This window comes from Geotrypetes seraphini, chromosome 3 (assembly GCF_902459505.1).
Source record: "Geotrypetes seraphini chromosome 3, aGeoSer1.1, whole genome shotgun sequence".
In the NCBI taxonomy this organism is placed as follows: domain Eukaryota; kingdom Metazoa; phylum Chordata; class Amphibia; order Gymnophiona; family Dermophiidae; genus Geotrypetes; species Geotrypetes seraphini.
In genome coordinates, this window is record NC_047086.1 from 184,055,435 (window position 1) to 184,072,331 (window position 16,897).

At 39.8% G+C, this 16,897-nt stretch overlaps 1 protein-coding gene across 1 annotated transcript; it reads left to right on the plus strand.

Annotated features, from left to right (window-relative positions):
• The first annotated feature begins 8,655 nt into the window (after positions 1–8,655).
• LOC117357230 (olfactory receptor 1G1-like) lies at positions 8,656–9,609 on the plus strand. Its single transcript, XM_033937602.1, has one exon. The coding sequence runs from the start codon at positions 8,656–8,658 to the stop codon at positions 9,607–9,609; it is 954 nt and encodes a 317-aa protein (XP_033793493.1).
• Positions 9,610–16,897: the final 7,288 nt, after the last annotated feature.

Here is a 16,897-nt window from a genome sequence, read left to right on the forward strand (position 1 = left end):
GTAGATGTGGGTCTAGGGGATTCTGGAGGTGGTTTGGGGGCTCACCATGACCTATATGGGAGCTGTAGTGTGAGGATGACATGGCACCCTTTTTGTGCCATGTCATCCTCACACTACAGCTCCCATATTTAGGTGCCATGTCTGGGAGTTCAGTCCATCACTCTGCAGACCCCTCCCACATCCAACAGGGCTTGTTCTAGGTGTTTTTGACTTGGACAAAAAGTTGGACGAAAATGTGGTATAAAGATAGACGATTTAGCAACTTGGACGATCAGATCGGCAGGATGTATACTTAGACGATTTTCGAAAGGGAAAAAAATTTGGACATATTTTTCGAAAATTTGTCCTAAGCTGTTTTTTACTTTGGACAACTTGCAACTTAGACGAAAACGGACATAGACATTCCTTTCGATTATGCCCCTCTTTTTGCCTATGCGGATGATATCTTTATACTGATTGAGATTGATTCGAATATTACAAATTTAGCTTCTAAAATAAACCACTGTACAGTATTTCTAAACTTCAAGCTTGAGCTATGTCTGTTCAGATGAAGCTAAATGCAGCCAAAACTAAACTTTTGTGGATAGGCCCAAAATTCTTCCACTGTACTTCTGGATTCTGGGGCTTCCCTGCAAATTGACTTCTCCTCCAAGATTTTGGGAATCCTTTTTGACTCCTCTCTTACCAATCAATTATACTATCTCGGCTAGATTACTGTAATGCTATTTATCTTGGCATCACAAAGATTCGTCTCCAAAGGTTACAATCGATTCAGAATACCGCTGCGAAGTTGATTTATGGAAAATGCAAATTCGATCATGTGACTCCTTCAGGGCAGGATTAATTCATTGAGGGCCCCTAGGCACACAAGTACATTGGGCCCCCTGCCCCACCCCACCACACCATGCGCCCAGGCGGAAACAGGAAGCTGCGTCAGAGGGAAGCTTTGGGCAAGCAGAACCACTTGCAAAAGTACATATCCCATTACTTGCTTGTCTTACTTTCCATCAATGGGGAGGAGCCGCATTGCTAATCGGGGGGGCCAACATTGCCTATCAATGCTGGAGGGGCCCATCGCCATTTGGAAAAAACAATGTTGATGCCCTCCTTCATCGGGCCCCCCTAACCATTTCGATCCCTAGGCACGTGCCTACTGGGCCTATTGGTTAATCCTGCCCTGGACTCCTTTGCTTTTGAGCCTTCATTGGCTCCCGGTTCACTTCAGAATTCAATTCAAATGTGTATGCATTACTTTCAAAATTTTATATTGTATTTTTATTCCTCTTGTTCCTCTGCTATGGAATGTTTACAGATTTTTCTATGCAAAAGGCACTCAACAATTTAAACTTTCCCTTCCTTCTAGGAAAAGAATTAAAGGAGTCAAGAACTTTAGCCTTTCTTTGGCTTTTACATTTTCTCAATTATGGAATGAACTCCCTTTAACTTTCAGATGTCCTAGTCCTTTCCAATTCTTCCACAAATCTTTTAAAACTTTTTTATTTGCTAAACATTTTGAAAATTAATCTTCTTCAGATTTTTAGTATATTTTTCTTAATTATTATTAACCGAGTCGAGCTTCCTCTGGTTGATTGATGACCCGGTATATTAAACTAAGTTTTAGTTTAGTTTAGTTTAGAGATGTTACTCATGCTGGAGAAGTTAAAGAGGTATGGGGTAGGGATGAGGATGGGGCACTTGCATGCAACAGGGGAGGGGCGGTGAAGTCGCTGGGGGTGGAGAGGAGGGTGGGGGTGTGCTGCCCTGGGCATCCTCCACCCTCGCTATATCACTGTCCTTAGGTGATTTTGAAGAGGGCATATTTGCGAGCCCGTTTTGCGAATCGTAAGTTATTGTTGCAATATCAAACTAAATCACAAGATGATAGACCTCTGTTTATATTTCCATTATCATCTAAAGTGGCCAAATTTAGATCTATTCTTTATAAACACTAGTCTACTTTATCTATCTATTATGAACTGAGTACTCCTTACCTATCTGCCTATATAAGAGGAAAAACAATTGGAATGTTGACATACAAAAGGTTAGACTATGCTCCAATAGAGACTCCATTGATTGAATACACCAAGTGTGGAACCTGCCAGTGGTGTGGTTCTACTATTGAAGAATCAACCTGGTACCTCTCTTCAGTTAACCGTACTCTTTTTTCAAGAACAGATACAACATGTCTGTCTAAATGTGTGATTTATGCCATTGAATGTAAGTGTGGTGAACTTTATATAGGCAGATCTATGTGTTCTATATGTACTCGATTAACAAAGCATAAATCAAGATTGAAAATCATATCGCTATGGCATCTTTAGTAGGTCATTGGGAAGAGTTGAGCAATGAGCTACTCAATTTTAAGTGGCATATTTTGGAAAAATTATCACAGGATGGGAGGCTGGTGATATGGAACCACTTCTAAATTACAAGGAACAACGATGGATATTTGAGTTGCAAACTTTTGCGCCAAACAGATTAAATGTCAGTGACAGTACTGCCTATCAGATGATGTCTATATGTAAAATGTGAGGCAGAGGAACTCTGAGTAGCTATACTGCAGCTATAATGAATTGTTAAAAATTTCCTTTTGCACAACAATATGTGAGTGTTGATATTTTACATTTTATGTAAACAGTTTCTGTTTGTTTGACTTTTTTTAAAAAGTAGAAATTATGCCCTGTAGTAAAGTATTGCGAAACATGCATGTCAGCAATGGAATCAATCTGAATTAATTCAAAGATTAAACCCCTCTTTTACTAAGGCGCACTAGCCATTTTAGTGCGTGCTAATATTTAGCACGCTTTAGTAAAAGGACCCCTAAGTTTTGTTCTTTCTATTCGTTTGAGAAGTTAATATATTTTATTTATTTATATACTGCCTATTAATTATCTAGGTGGTTAACATTCTGGTCATTATGATTGACATAAAATTGTGCAATGGAATATTGAATAATGATAATTGACCAACGAGGAAGCCAGCAGCGAAGACTCGGTGTAAATTGTTCATTGATCCAGAGTTCCGCTACTGATGGCCTTTAAAGAAAACATTTTTTCTTTAAATTCTTTTTTACTGCTGAGTATACAAGTATAAACTCAAATTTAGATATCATATTGAAATGCTCCTCCACATCTATGCACCCCCTCAAAAATTATCTTGTTTGTCAGAGTATTGTTCCACCATGTGAACAGACAGATATCGAGAGACACAATTCCCTCCTTCAGGTTTTGGTTCAGCCTTCCCTCTAAGGAAGTTTTTCAGTTGTTCCTCCGACTGATTTTTGTTTGAGAGACAAGAAATTGATCCCTTAGGGTCTAAAACAAATATAAATATTCCAGCTTAATCAGCATTTCTAGAGTGTGATAATTACTTTATGTAGCTCCACTAAATTAAACTGTAGCTCGATGCCTTAGATGCTCTGATGGGTCAACAGCCACCACAGCACTCCATACACCATAACTAGACTTCAAGATTTGAAACCATAATTGTTTCTCTCCACACTTCTGATCTAAAATGTATACTGAGATAGCAAATCCATGAACTCAGCTAATAAGACAATATCTACATCTTTTTCTTTTGCATATGGAGACGATCTTAATCCTAACTCCTTTGATATCAGAATGATATGCTGTATTTTTCATAAACATCTTGCTGTGTCAAGAAAATCCTTGAACCTGATGTGAGATCACCTTGTTGCAATCTCTGGTAAGGCTGTTTATCAATCTATTACTTTAGTTGAAGGAATTAATCTTTAATTAGTTCTAAAATCTTCCAGCTGTGTAGTCCTGCAGAAAAACTGAATTAATTGCATCATGACACTATTATTCGGTGAATATGTAGGTTATCAAAGATACTGTGGTGCATGAGCCTTTGAGACCATATAGGTCCCTTCTTTTCAGGTGGTCACATTTTCATAAAGAGAGCCACACCCTGAAAAGAAATCAGTGAAAAGAAGGATCAATCAGGAGAAAGCAATGTGAACTTTTATACCACCTTTTTTGTACTTTTACAACTACACTCAACGTGGTTTACATACAGGTACGTACTTCAAGTATTTTCTCAATCTGTTCCTGTGGGCTCACAATCTATCCTTGGATACCTTGGGCAATGGAGGGTTAAGTGACTTGCCCAAGGTCACAAGGAACAGTGTGAGGTTTAAACCCACTACCTCGAGGTGCTGAGGCTGTAGCTCTAACTACTACGACACACTCTCCTCCAAGAACCAACAGAAAGATGTTCAGTTTAAGTAAGAAACTCATTGATTGCTTTCGGGTCTTGCCTTGCCTGGGTAGGTAGAACCTGCACAGATGTGGCGAGACACGCAAAACTGCAACAATCTTGATACCAGCCACAGAAGCCTAAGAGAACAAAACAACTCTCTTTCTTCACAGTCGGAGCATTGAAGCTCTTCTGCAATGCAAGTTTAGGTGTAGCATCTTCTGTGGCTACAGATCCTTTAGATGTTATACTTCAGAGTTTGTGAGTTCAGTCTTAGCCTGCTTTTTCTCACTATGGGCAAGTCACTTAATGTTCAATTGTCCCAGGTATCACAGTTACAGTGTTAGCTTGCCAGGACAGACTGCCTGCTCAAAAAATCAAAATGCACCAAGGAAAAAGTAAAACAAACAACAAAAAACATAGCTGTAGAGTTGAGGATTCACTGAATCCCCTGAAAGCCCCGACTACACGCCACTGATAACTACACAGATGTGACAGAAATGGAGAAGAAATAAAGAGCTGGGAGACAGACAATACAAGCTAATGTATCAAAAAGGAATTATAAAATCCTTTTAATATTTAGATAGCAAGGGAAATGGGAATTTATGGGCCCTTTTAGCGTGCACTAAAGATAAGCACGTGGTAAATGCTAAGGTGCCCATAGAATATAATGGATGCCTTAGGATTTAGCGCTCTTTAATCTTTAGTGTGCGCTAAATCAGTTAGCGCCTTAATAAAAGGACCCCTTAGTGAGGCTGGTTTCCTTATTTGAGTTATTTACAGAATAGATAGGTACCGAAAGGAAAGAAGAAAACAGAATATGAGCTCCAACAAAAGAGTCAACCAAGAGACACAAACTACAAGAGAGAGCATTAGACAGGAAAATGAGGTCTCTAATATTTTCTTACACTGAATACCCTTAAATAAAGGAAAACCTAATTCCAATTGTTGTGAAATATAGTTAGATCTGAACACTGTATTGTCCAAAATAATAATAATAATAACAGCTTATATACCGCAATACCGTGAAGTTCTATGCGGTTTACAAAGATTAAGCAAAGGTACAAATTGATTGACTTTAAGAGGGGAGGAAGAAAGAGGATTAATAGGACAGGAAATCATGCAAGATACTTAATCCATAAAAAATCATATAAATGAAACAACTAGACTTGAAAATAATACAACATGTGGATTAGATTCTGTAATTTCGTAGTTATGCCAAGATACAATGCACAGTAATAATCCAATTGAGATAGTATCAGGTTTTGGACCAATAACCTATATTACGAGGGGCTACTGAAAAGTTCTCAATCCAAGCAACCAACTTCCTAAATTCTGAGCATTATTTTGCCACGGTAGCTGAAAGGAGTTATTTTATTTTGTTGTGCCAATTTGCAGAAACAAAATTCTATGTTTTTTGACATTGTTTCAGATCATTGATTGAACTATATCCATGCCATTCTCTTCTTGGTTGGGCTGAGAACATTTCAGCACCCTCTCGAACTGATAGATTAGAATAAGTTGAAATATTTCTCATGAAAATATGAACATTTTAAACAAGTTTTTGATTAATGGCTCAAATAATAAAGAGAAGTCTGGAAATATCTTCCAAGATATTCCAAGTATCTTAGATTTATTTATTTTATTTATTCATGCACTTGATATACCAAACATTAACCTCGACATAGGCAACATGGAGGTTTTTAATTTTTAAAAAAGAGAGAGGAAGAGGTACTAGAAATAGTGAAAACAAGCATAGACCTAAGTGATGTAGGAGGGGATGTATGATAAGGAAAGATGGGTATTAAGTAATTTCTAGCAAGAATTGATCATTATTTGGTTTATGATGCAGAGAAGCAAGTCATTCCAGAGTTTGAGGCTTATGTCACTAAATCAGTGTCTCGCAAAATGCCTTGGCCGGAAGGCACCTGGAAGTGCGCAGATGTCAATGTGATGACATACGCACATGCGCAGAGGCCCATCTGGCAATGAGCCCCTTCAGTGGAGGGAGCTGCAGAGAGAGGAGGAGAAACACCGGCCAGGAGGAGTCATCTGTACTGTCTGACTTCCTACAGGACGTGCCTCTTGCCATGAGAGGCATGCCCTTTAGGCAGGCAGCCGGCGTGGATGACTGTCTTCCTTGCCAGTGTGTCGTGACACACCTGAAATCTCAGGAGGCACACTGGTGTGCTTTGGCACACAGTTTGAGATGCACTATGTAAATGCAGAGTTCCTTGAGATTTTTAGAAAAAGGACAGCACACTTAACTAATCTAGGCACCTAACTTAAATGTATTAATTTGTATAATCAGTGCTAATAATTGATAGCACCATTAAAAAACAAATATAAAAGGTTAAAATAATTAATTTCCCAGTAGGTGCCTAACTCATAAAGCACCTGTCATTACCGGCACCTACCTTCAAGTAGGTATGGTTAGGGACAGATTCGGAGTAGATTTAGGGCAGAGTTTGTGTATGGATTGACTTAGGCTCACTCATTTAAGCTAAATGGCAATGTGCCAAAGCATTCAATGCCTACTGTCACCAAGAACACTTAGACACTGCTAGGTGCGGTTCTATATACAGTTTTGGCCTCCATGACTGACCATCTTCTCCATTTATTTTCCCGGGAAAAAAGCGCACTGGTACTGCAGTTCGACCTGAGCAGTGCCTTCGACCTTGTTGATCATGACCTCCTGCTTAGGTGCCTTGATTCCATCGGCATTTCTGGACAGGTACTAAATTGGTTCATGGGTTTCCTAAAAACATGTACATACCAGGTCTACAGCGAAGGAGCTTACTCTCAAGCTTGGCCTGCGGAATGCCACAGGGCTCCCCACTCTCCCCCTCACTTTTCAATATCTACATGGCTTCACTGGGAAATATGTTATCTGATTTAAAACTGATATAACAATTATTATTCTCATAATCTCATTGACCCAAGAGAGAGAACAATTCATCTCATCCGTCCTTACCAAGGTAGAACATTGGACTATGCACTCCAAACTAAAACTGAATCCCAAAAAAAACAAGATCTTCTTGGCAAGTCCCAATAACAAGATCGTGAACACCTCCTTGAGACTAAATGGATCAGATTTCCCAATTAATCCCACAACCAAAATCCTTGGCATCACCCTGGACCAAAGCCTGACGTTTAAAGATCACACTAATGCTAAAGTCAAAAAATACTATGCAAGCTTCGTACCATTAAACAATACTTCAATTTCTTTTCCTTTCGACTGCTGGTTCGATCCCTGATCTTAAGTACCTTAGACTACCGCAATATTATATACTTGGGATCTCTCAAGAAAACCATCAAACAACTGAGAGTCATCCAAAATGCTGCAGTCCATCTCATTTATGGCTTCAAAAAATCAGGCCATGTAAGCCCATATTACAAAAAACTACACTGGCTGCCTGTGGAGGCAGAGATAAGATGGCGGCGGCATGAGCTGTTGGAGACGGAGTTCCGTCTTCTCTAGCATTACTTTTTGAAAATTACCTCTTGGTGTGACTTGTTCAACTATGCCTCACACAAAGCGGAAGAGCTTTGTCCGGGGGGACCCGTCCAAACCTGGCCAAATGATGATGGAGCGCTTTCTAACAAGCTCTCTGGTTATCGTTGAGGGAGAAATGCCTGCTGTCGCTCTGGCGGAAGGATTCACCATAGCCTTAGACCTGGAAATATCTCTCTCCCCCCTACAGCCCAATCTCCATTGAATCCAACGAGAGAGCGCTGAGCCAGCAAGGGTCATTTTTAAATTTGCTTGCCTTTGCTTCAAAACCTTGACAGGTTCATCCCCATCCTATCTGTCTCAACAATTCGAATTCCCAGGCACAACTAATACACGCAATACCTACTTGTTTGCTTTTCCATCCCTAAAGGACTGCACCTATAAGAGATACCTCGATAGAACACTATCATTCCAAGCAGGCAAATGGAGCAAATGTTTAACCAACTTCATCTCAAATGCACTTTCGTACCAAACATTTAGGAAGTCAATAAAAACTTATCTCTTTGACAAATTTCTCTGACCCCCACTTCAACCTGATGTACCTCAACCTGATGTACTTACAAAACACTTCCAGATAAACCTGACTCAACTTAGCATGCCAATGTAATTTTGAAAGTTCTCTGTAATGTTGCTGTCTGTATACACTCTCTTCTCTTGTAAACCGCTTAGAACTTTGTGTGGTATGGTGGTATATAAAATTATTATTATTATTATTATAAATACTGTCTAGCAGTTGATTGAAAATCACACCAAACAATGCTCGAAGTTAGATGTTGTTTTTAGAATTAGGGCCAATACATACCATTATTGGAGGTGGGAGTTCTGTATTTTCTTACTTATAAGGCCTGTTTGTGATAAATTATCTTTGTGTTCCCAATGCTGTTACAGATATTACTGGTAATCTTTATCAACAATCTGCACTAATGGAACCACAGAATTGGACAACTGTGAAAGAATTTCTTCTTTTGGGCTTCTCAGACCTTCCAGAGCATCAGGTTCCCCTCTTTTTGCTGTTCTTAACTCTGTATTTACTCAATTTACTAGGGAACACAACAATGATTACTTTAGTAGCCACTGATCACCATCTTCACACCCCTATGTATTTCTTCATCAGTAATTTGTCATTTGTGGACATGTGCTTCAGCTCAGCCATCATCCCCCAGATGCTAACCAACACCTTTTCGGAGAACAAGGTTATTTCATACACTGCCTGCATGACACAATTATTTTTCTTTATTGCATTTGCTGGTTTCGAAATAACACTACTTACCATCATGGCCTATGACAGGTATGTGGCAATTTGTAACCCTTTGTATTATCCCATGCTTATGAATTGGAGGACTTGTGTTTGTCTCCTGGGAGTATGCTGGCTCAATGGGACTCTACAGTCCTTGTTATACACCATCTTGACTTGTCGCTTATCCTTCTGTAGCTCCAACAAAGTTCATCATTTCTTCTGTGATGTTACCCCACTGCTGAAGCTTTCCTGCACAGACACCTTCCTCAATGAGCTAATAATCTTCACAGATGGATCACTGATAGACATGGTGTCTTTTCTGTTCATCATTGTTTCCTATATTCGTATTATCAGCACTTTATTGAAAGTTCCTTCTGTGTCTGGAAGGTCTAAAGCCTTTTCCACCTGTTCATCCCACATAGCAACTGTTACTCTGTATTTTGGGAGTATATTTTTCATGTATTTCCGGCCCTCATCCAGTTACTCACTGGAATATGACCGTGTGGCCAGTGTGATGTACACTGCAGTGACACCTATGCTGAACTCATTCATCTACAGCTTAAGGAACAAAGATGTGAAAGTGGCCCTGAAGAGAATGATACGTGAAAAAATATTGCAGAAGATGGACTTTGCTGCCTAAGAAAATCAAATGAGCATCAATGTCATTAACCTAGACACCTCTGCCTTTCATCTTTTAAAATCTGATTAAGTAATACACAAACTGATATACTGCAATTATGCTCATCTTTAATCCATTATTCTTTAAGAAATGTGACAGGAGCTCAAATGTAGGGAATGAGGTGGATCAATGTTTCTTCAAAGAATGTTAGTTTTTTTCACTTTTATATAATGGATCTCTAGAAACTAGTGTTTGATAATATGTATTTATAAAATTACTAATAAAATTGATTGCATCTATCACTAGATGTTTGGAAGGTACTTACAAGAAGCTGGAGCATTAACTAGCAATGTCTTCATATTGATTTATTTATGCTTATATTTGGTCATTTTACTGTTGTTATGCTGTTAGCTAACAAATTAATACATACTAGCTTTCAAATTCACATATACTCATCCTTCACATGTAAATAATTGCAAAGATAAAAGTATGCTCCATTTGATATTCATCCTAAGTGGGAAAATGTTGGGAAAATTTATTAATTAGTGTGCCCTCAAAAACACTTCTTGATTTTAAATGGTTGCAAAACCAAAATTTATTAGAATATTCTTTCACTTTGAGACTACAGTCTCATCAACTCAAAATTTCATATGGTATCTGTTGATTACATACCCTCGATGTGCGCCCGACCTGTTACCCGGGACACATCGATGCGACAATCGAGCTCAGACCAGACTCTCCAAAGCATATCCAGCGGGATCGCATTTATAGCTTCAGTAATGCATTCCTGCAGGTCATCCATATTTGCAGGTAGCGGAGGTACGTACACTCTGTCTTTCAAGTACACCCAAAGGAAAAAGTCACAAAGAGTAATGTCCGGTGATCTCAGGGGCCACTTGAGGAACACATGGTCATTTTGTCGCGTTGTATTGTCTGAAGGTTGTAACTTCTGCACCAATTGCAACTTATAAGGGTGAAAGTGCAAGTGATTGTGCAAGATCTTACAAATCGTGCTTCTAGGGACTTGTACTTGCTGTCATCTTATTTATAAACATAGTCTAATAAGTTTTGATTTTGTAACCATTTATATTTACATCGTATATTAGTGTATATACATCACTTTTAGTTCCAATATACAAAGTCCCCCTGTAATGTCAGCGGTTAGAGTCACTATGCAGGCACTCAGTATTCCCAAATGTGGGAGTGTCAAGTTTGGTTGCAGGACTGGGAGTGGCGGCTGGAATGCCAACTGTTGCCACACAGTTATGCAAGGCACAGAATGAAGATCTCAGCAGGCATGAAAACACAACCACTGAGTTAAGATTGGAGCTGATAACATTACCGATGGATATTACAGCACTTAGTAAGCCTTTGCTTTCTTCCAAGCCTTTCCATATTACTTTAAAACATTATGGGATACCTTGCTAAGTTTGGAAATGTTATTCTCTCAGAAATTTCAGATTTTGGTCACACAGATTCAGGTAATTCAAGTCATATTTAAGTATTACAATAGAAAGTTAAATGTTTGGAGACACAATCAGACTCAAAGGTTCAATTTATTAAAGCTATTTATTCATTTAAAAAACTACTATCCTGCTTACAATCTAGGCGTGTCATAAATTTAAAACATGCATAATAAAATTAAAACAGAATCAATAAAAAAATACTTCCACAGAACATCTACCACACAAACATCATAATTTACTGCTGACATTCTCCTCATACCAGAGCAATACCATGTTGCTCACTTCTAATAAGGAAATATCAGTTTGTCAAAAGATCAGATATTGAAAAACACCTTGACAAACAGGTAATTTTTTAACAATTTCCAAAATTGGACTTTATTCTTACCCAGGTGCAGATAGCCTGGAAAAGCATTCCACAGGACCTAACCTGCAACTGACATAGGTCCAGAAGCTGCAAACAAAGCTATAATCTGCAATCTATATATATAAAATCGGAGGTATGTATGTGTGTATGTGTGTGTGTATGTGCCGCGATCACGCAAAAACGGCTTGACCGATTTGAATGAAACTTGGTATGCAGATCCCTCACTACCTGGGATGATATGTTCTGGGGGTCTCGCGGCCCACCTGCACACGTGGGCGGAGCTACAAACAGAAAATCTGATTTCACCCATTCATGTCAATGGAAAAAATGTAAAAAGCTGCCATTCTCACAGTAATTCAAAAACGGCTTGACCGATTTGACCGAAACTTGGTATGCAGATCCCTCACTACCTGGGGTGATATGTTCTGGGGGTCTCGCGGCCCACCTGCACACGTGGGCGGAGCTACAAACAGAAAATCTGATTTCACCCATTCATGTCAATGGAAAAAATGTAAAAAGCTGCCATTCTCACTGTAATTCAAAAACGGCTTGACCAATTTGAACGAAACGTGGTATGCAGATCCCTCACTACCTGGGGTGATATGTTCTGGGGGTCTCGCGGCCCACCTGCACACGTGGGCGGAGCTACAAACAGAAAATCTGATTTCACCCATTCATGTCAATGGAAAAAATGTAAAAAGCTGCCATTCTCACTGTAATTCAAAAACGGCTTGACCAATTTGAACGAAACGTGGTATGCAGATCCCTCACTACCTGGGATGATATGTTCTGGGGGTCTCGTGGCCCACCTGCACACGTGGGCGGAGCTACAAACAGAACATCAGATTTCACCCATTCATGTCAATGGAAAAAATGTAAAAAGCTGCCATTCTCACAGTAATTCAAAAACGGCTTGACCGATTTGAACGAAACTTGGTATGCAGATCCCTCACTATCTGGGGTGATATATTCTGGGGGTCTCGCGGTCCACCTGCACACGTGGGCGGAGCTACAAACAGAACATCAGATTTCACCCATTCATGTCAATGGGAAAAATGTAAAAAGCTGCCATTCTCACAGTAATTCCAACTACCTGGGGTGATATGTTCTGGGGATCTCGCAGCCCACCTGCACACGTGGGCGGAGCTACAAACAGAACAATAGATTTCACCCATTCATGTCAATGGAAAAAAAGTAAAAAGCTGCCATTCTCACAGTAATTCAAAAACGGCTTGACCGATGTGAACGAAACTTGGTATGCAGATCCCTCATTACCTGGGGTGATATGTTCTGGGGGTCTTGCAGCCCACCTGCACATGTGGGTGGAGCGACAAACAGAAATTCAGATTTCACCCATTCATGTCAATGGAAAAAATGTAAACAGCTGCCATTCTCACAGTACATCAAAAACGGCTTGACCGATTTGAATGAAACTTGGTATGCAGATCCCTCACTACCTAGGGTGATATGTTCTGGGGGTCTCTTCACCCAATAATTTATATGTTCTTGCTCCTGGAGGTGAAACTAAAAATGTTGTTTATAATCAAGTTTTGTGTTAGTTGTATTGTATTCATTTTGTCAAATATTTCACATTATAATTTGAATATTGTACTTTTTATAAAGCTGTAAAAAAATAATTTCATTCACCACTATAAAGTATCTTTATTTGAATCCATTTACAGTGTTATTGCTATAATTAAATACCCGTGCAACGCCGGGGCATCAGCTAGTTGCCTATAAAATGCTGCCGATTGTATGTCACTCTATGGTGCTGTTTGCAGAATCCCGGCTTCTGTTAAAGGTAGGTGTCAGTAATGTAGGACAGTGTTTTAAAAGCCTCTATTACTGGCACCTACCTTTGATGGAGAATTATGCCTAACGATGCTTAAGGTCATTTCTGACCCAAATCACGCCTACTTTGACCTTAGCTGCCACTATGCGCCTCTATAGATTATCCAGGGTGGCTGATATTTTCCTGGATACAGGTTCAGGAGAACTTCCACAGGATGAAAATTCCTCTCTTATGGAGAAGAGACGACGTTCCATCCTGGTGGCTTGTTAAATTGGACACAAAACATTGAATGCTTCAATAAAGAAGAATATTTGAGTTCATTTAAGAGATGTAAAGTCTGACAGCATTCTTTTTGTAGCCAAGGAAAGAAAAGAAGACCTTTTAATATTCCCCTGATAAAATTCTTTCAAATCCAGTTCTGAAAATGCTATATATTTTATCACTTATAACATTATCCAGTTCTGAAAATGCTATATATGTTATCACTTATAACATTATCATACAATGGCCTAGACAGGCTTTCCAAAAACATCTTCTTTGCATGTACATCCTGTGCCTAGTACATTTACAATAACATATGTTTTCAATGTAATTAAAACAAACTTCAAAAGAATTGGTATGAAAAGTGATAATCTGTCCTTAAAAACTGGGGATGAAAAATGAAAAAAAGAAAAATAAACTTACCCACAATAAGGAAAATTGACAAAATAAATTGAATGAAAGGACCAATCAGTACGGGCCCAATGCCCTCATAACAAACCGTTGGCCCCGGGCAGGTGTTTATGAAGTGCCAGGCACTTTTAGACGTAAATCTAAATAAACCCTGCCCCGTACATCATATTGTCCTTATATCGTGTATAATTTTGGTATATTTTGGGGTTTTTTTGGCCATTCAATGTAATTATTCAGTTAACTCTTTATGTCCTGAAACAAAAGTAAAATCAATGTAAAGACAGACAATTCACTTGCACATTAAGCCCAGTAAGTTACAGTATTTCACTTATGACTCCTTGGGCCAATCAGAACCTAAGCCCCTTCCCCAGATGCTCCGTGAAGGGGCCTAAGGTTCTGATTGGCCCAGACGCCTAAGGCCTCTCCTATGGGGTGTCCGAGCCAATCAGAGCCTTAGGCCCCTTTCCTGTGCATCCAGAGAAGGGCCTGGTGCTCTGATTGACCCAGGTTGTATAAAGCCTCTCACATGGGAGAGGCCTTAAAAAACTTGGGCCAATCAGAGCCTCAGGCCCCTCCCCGGTGCATCCCAAGATGCGCCAGGGATGGCAAGGCCCATTTTAGGTGACGCAGGCAGCTGAGAGGAGAGATTCCGTGTCCCTTCAGGTCATCTATTTGAGGGAAAGGGGAAGGGGCAGCAGAGATGGGATTGGCGGGGTCACTTGCCAGCGGGAGAGAGTGGTCATCTCTCCAACTGCAGTGTGAGGGGGTCAGGTCGCAGCAATTTTAGGGCAGCAGAAGAGTGTAGACATCTCTCCCGCTGCAGTATAGGATCATGGCAGAGCACTTTAAAATAGTGTTTAATCTAGCACGCTGATGTCCTGTGTGCAATTGTCTGAGCGGATTTGTCTAGGCGCGATTATCTCACGTGCTTTTGACTGGATACGCTCTGATATTGACGGCACCCCTGGACCAGTCGCTTATTTTTGTTGCCAAAAGCCGACCCTGCTTTTTGAAAATGGCTCAGCTTTTTTTAAGAATCCAGCGGAGGGCTCATTCAATGTTGAAGAGCCCATTTTCATGTTAGTGTCGGAAAACTGTTTAGCAACAGCATTAAAGTTTTGAGAATCTGGGCCTGAGTTCCTCCATCCGGACATCCTCTGTCCTGGTAGCAGATTCCCAGCTGTTCTCAGCCCTTGTGCTTTTCCACAGCTCCTCCTCCCCTGACTCAACTCTATTGGAGGAAAAGAGCTCTGCTGATCTACACTCCTCCCCCTTGATTAGATCATGTGAGGGTTTTCTGAGCTGGTTGATTCCTGTCCAGAGCTCATTCCTGCCTTTTCTACTTGTTCATCTCACATTGCAACTGTAACTCTGAATTTTGGGAGTATATTTTTCATGTATTTCCGGACCCTCATCCTGTTACTCACTGGATTATGACCGTGTAGCCAGTGTGATGTACACAGCAGTGACACCTATGCTGAACTCATTCATCTACAGTTTGAGGAACAAAGATGTGAAAATGGCCCTGAAGAGAATGATAATTTCAAAATATTGCAGAAGGAATGCTCTACTGCCTAAGGAGCTCAAATGACCATCCATGCCATTAAGATGAAACATTTATGTTGTCTTCTGGATCTCAGTTTCAAATCTAAGAGATAACTCTGCCTTTCATCTTTTAAAACCTGATTAAGTAATACACGTACAGATATACTGCAATTATGCTCATCTTTAATTCATTTTTCTTAGTTTAGATGGACATATGAATATTAACTTCAGTAATGATGGTACAGTACATGAGTTATAATATATGAACTATAGACAAAGAGTAACACTGCACTGCCAGAGTTATGAAAAAAGAGCTTAGTAATGGTGTTACATACAGAATTAGATTGTTTCTGAAATATCCATTATGCATTTATACATATAAATCATTAACCTTAGTCTATCCTTTTATTTACTCAACAATTAAGAATATAATAACCCTATATTTAAAATGTATTATATTCTACCTTATTCAAAAAAGGATTTGATTCAAGAGTTGATCCCTGGGATAGATATTTTGCTGAATAATTTAAACTTGACTCGGACTTTAAAGGATAAGACATTTTGGACTTGATTCAATAAATGATGCCTAGCAGTGCCTAACTTCTAAGCGCTCTTTGGTGTAATTCTCAATCATCCACTAAGTGTCATTTATAGAATGGCACTATCTCGACTTAGACACTGGCAGATGGTTAAAACTATAGCCTCAGCACCCTGGGGTTCTGGGTTTAAACCCACGCTGCTCCTTATGACCCTGGGTAAGTCACTTAATCCCCCCCCACCCCCCCATTGACCCAGGTACATTAGATAGATTGTGAGCCCGCCGGGACAGACAGGGAAAAATGCTTGAGTACCTGAATAAATTCAGGTAAACCGTTCTGAGCTCTCCTGGGAGAACAGTATAGAAAACTGAATAATACTGATAGATAGGACCCTGAAACCGTCGGCACAATGCGCGGCAGCAGCAAAGAAAGCAAATAGAATGTTAGGCATGATAAAGAATGGAATCACGAGTAGATCGGAGAAAGTTATAATGCCGCTTTATAGAGCGATGGTCAGACCACACTTGGAATACTGTATCCAACATTGGTCTCTGAACCTTAAGAAGGATATAAAACTGCTGGAGAGGGTGCAGAGACGAGCAACGAAGCTAGTAAAAGGTATGGAGAAACTGCAATACGAGGAATGACTTAAGAGGCTGGGATTGTTCTCCCTTGAGAAAAGGAGAATGCAAGAGGATATGATCGAGACCTCCAAAATACTGAAAAGAATCGACAAAATAGAGCAGGAAGAAAAATTATTTACAATGTCCAATGTGACACGGACTGAAGCTGACAAGTCCAGGACAAATATCAGGAAGTTCTGCTTCACGCAACGAGTGGTGGACACCTGGAATGCTCTCCCAGAGGAGGTTATTGCGGAATCCACCATTCTAGGATTTAATAGCAAACTAGACGCACAGAGGGATATGGG

What these genes read in the sequence shown, in the direction of transcription:
- LOC117357230 (XM_033937602.1), top strand. Translation starts at nt 8,656, where the DNA reads ATGGAACCACAGAATTGGACAACTGTGAAAGAATTTCTTCTTTTGGGC.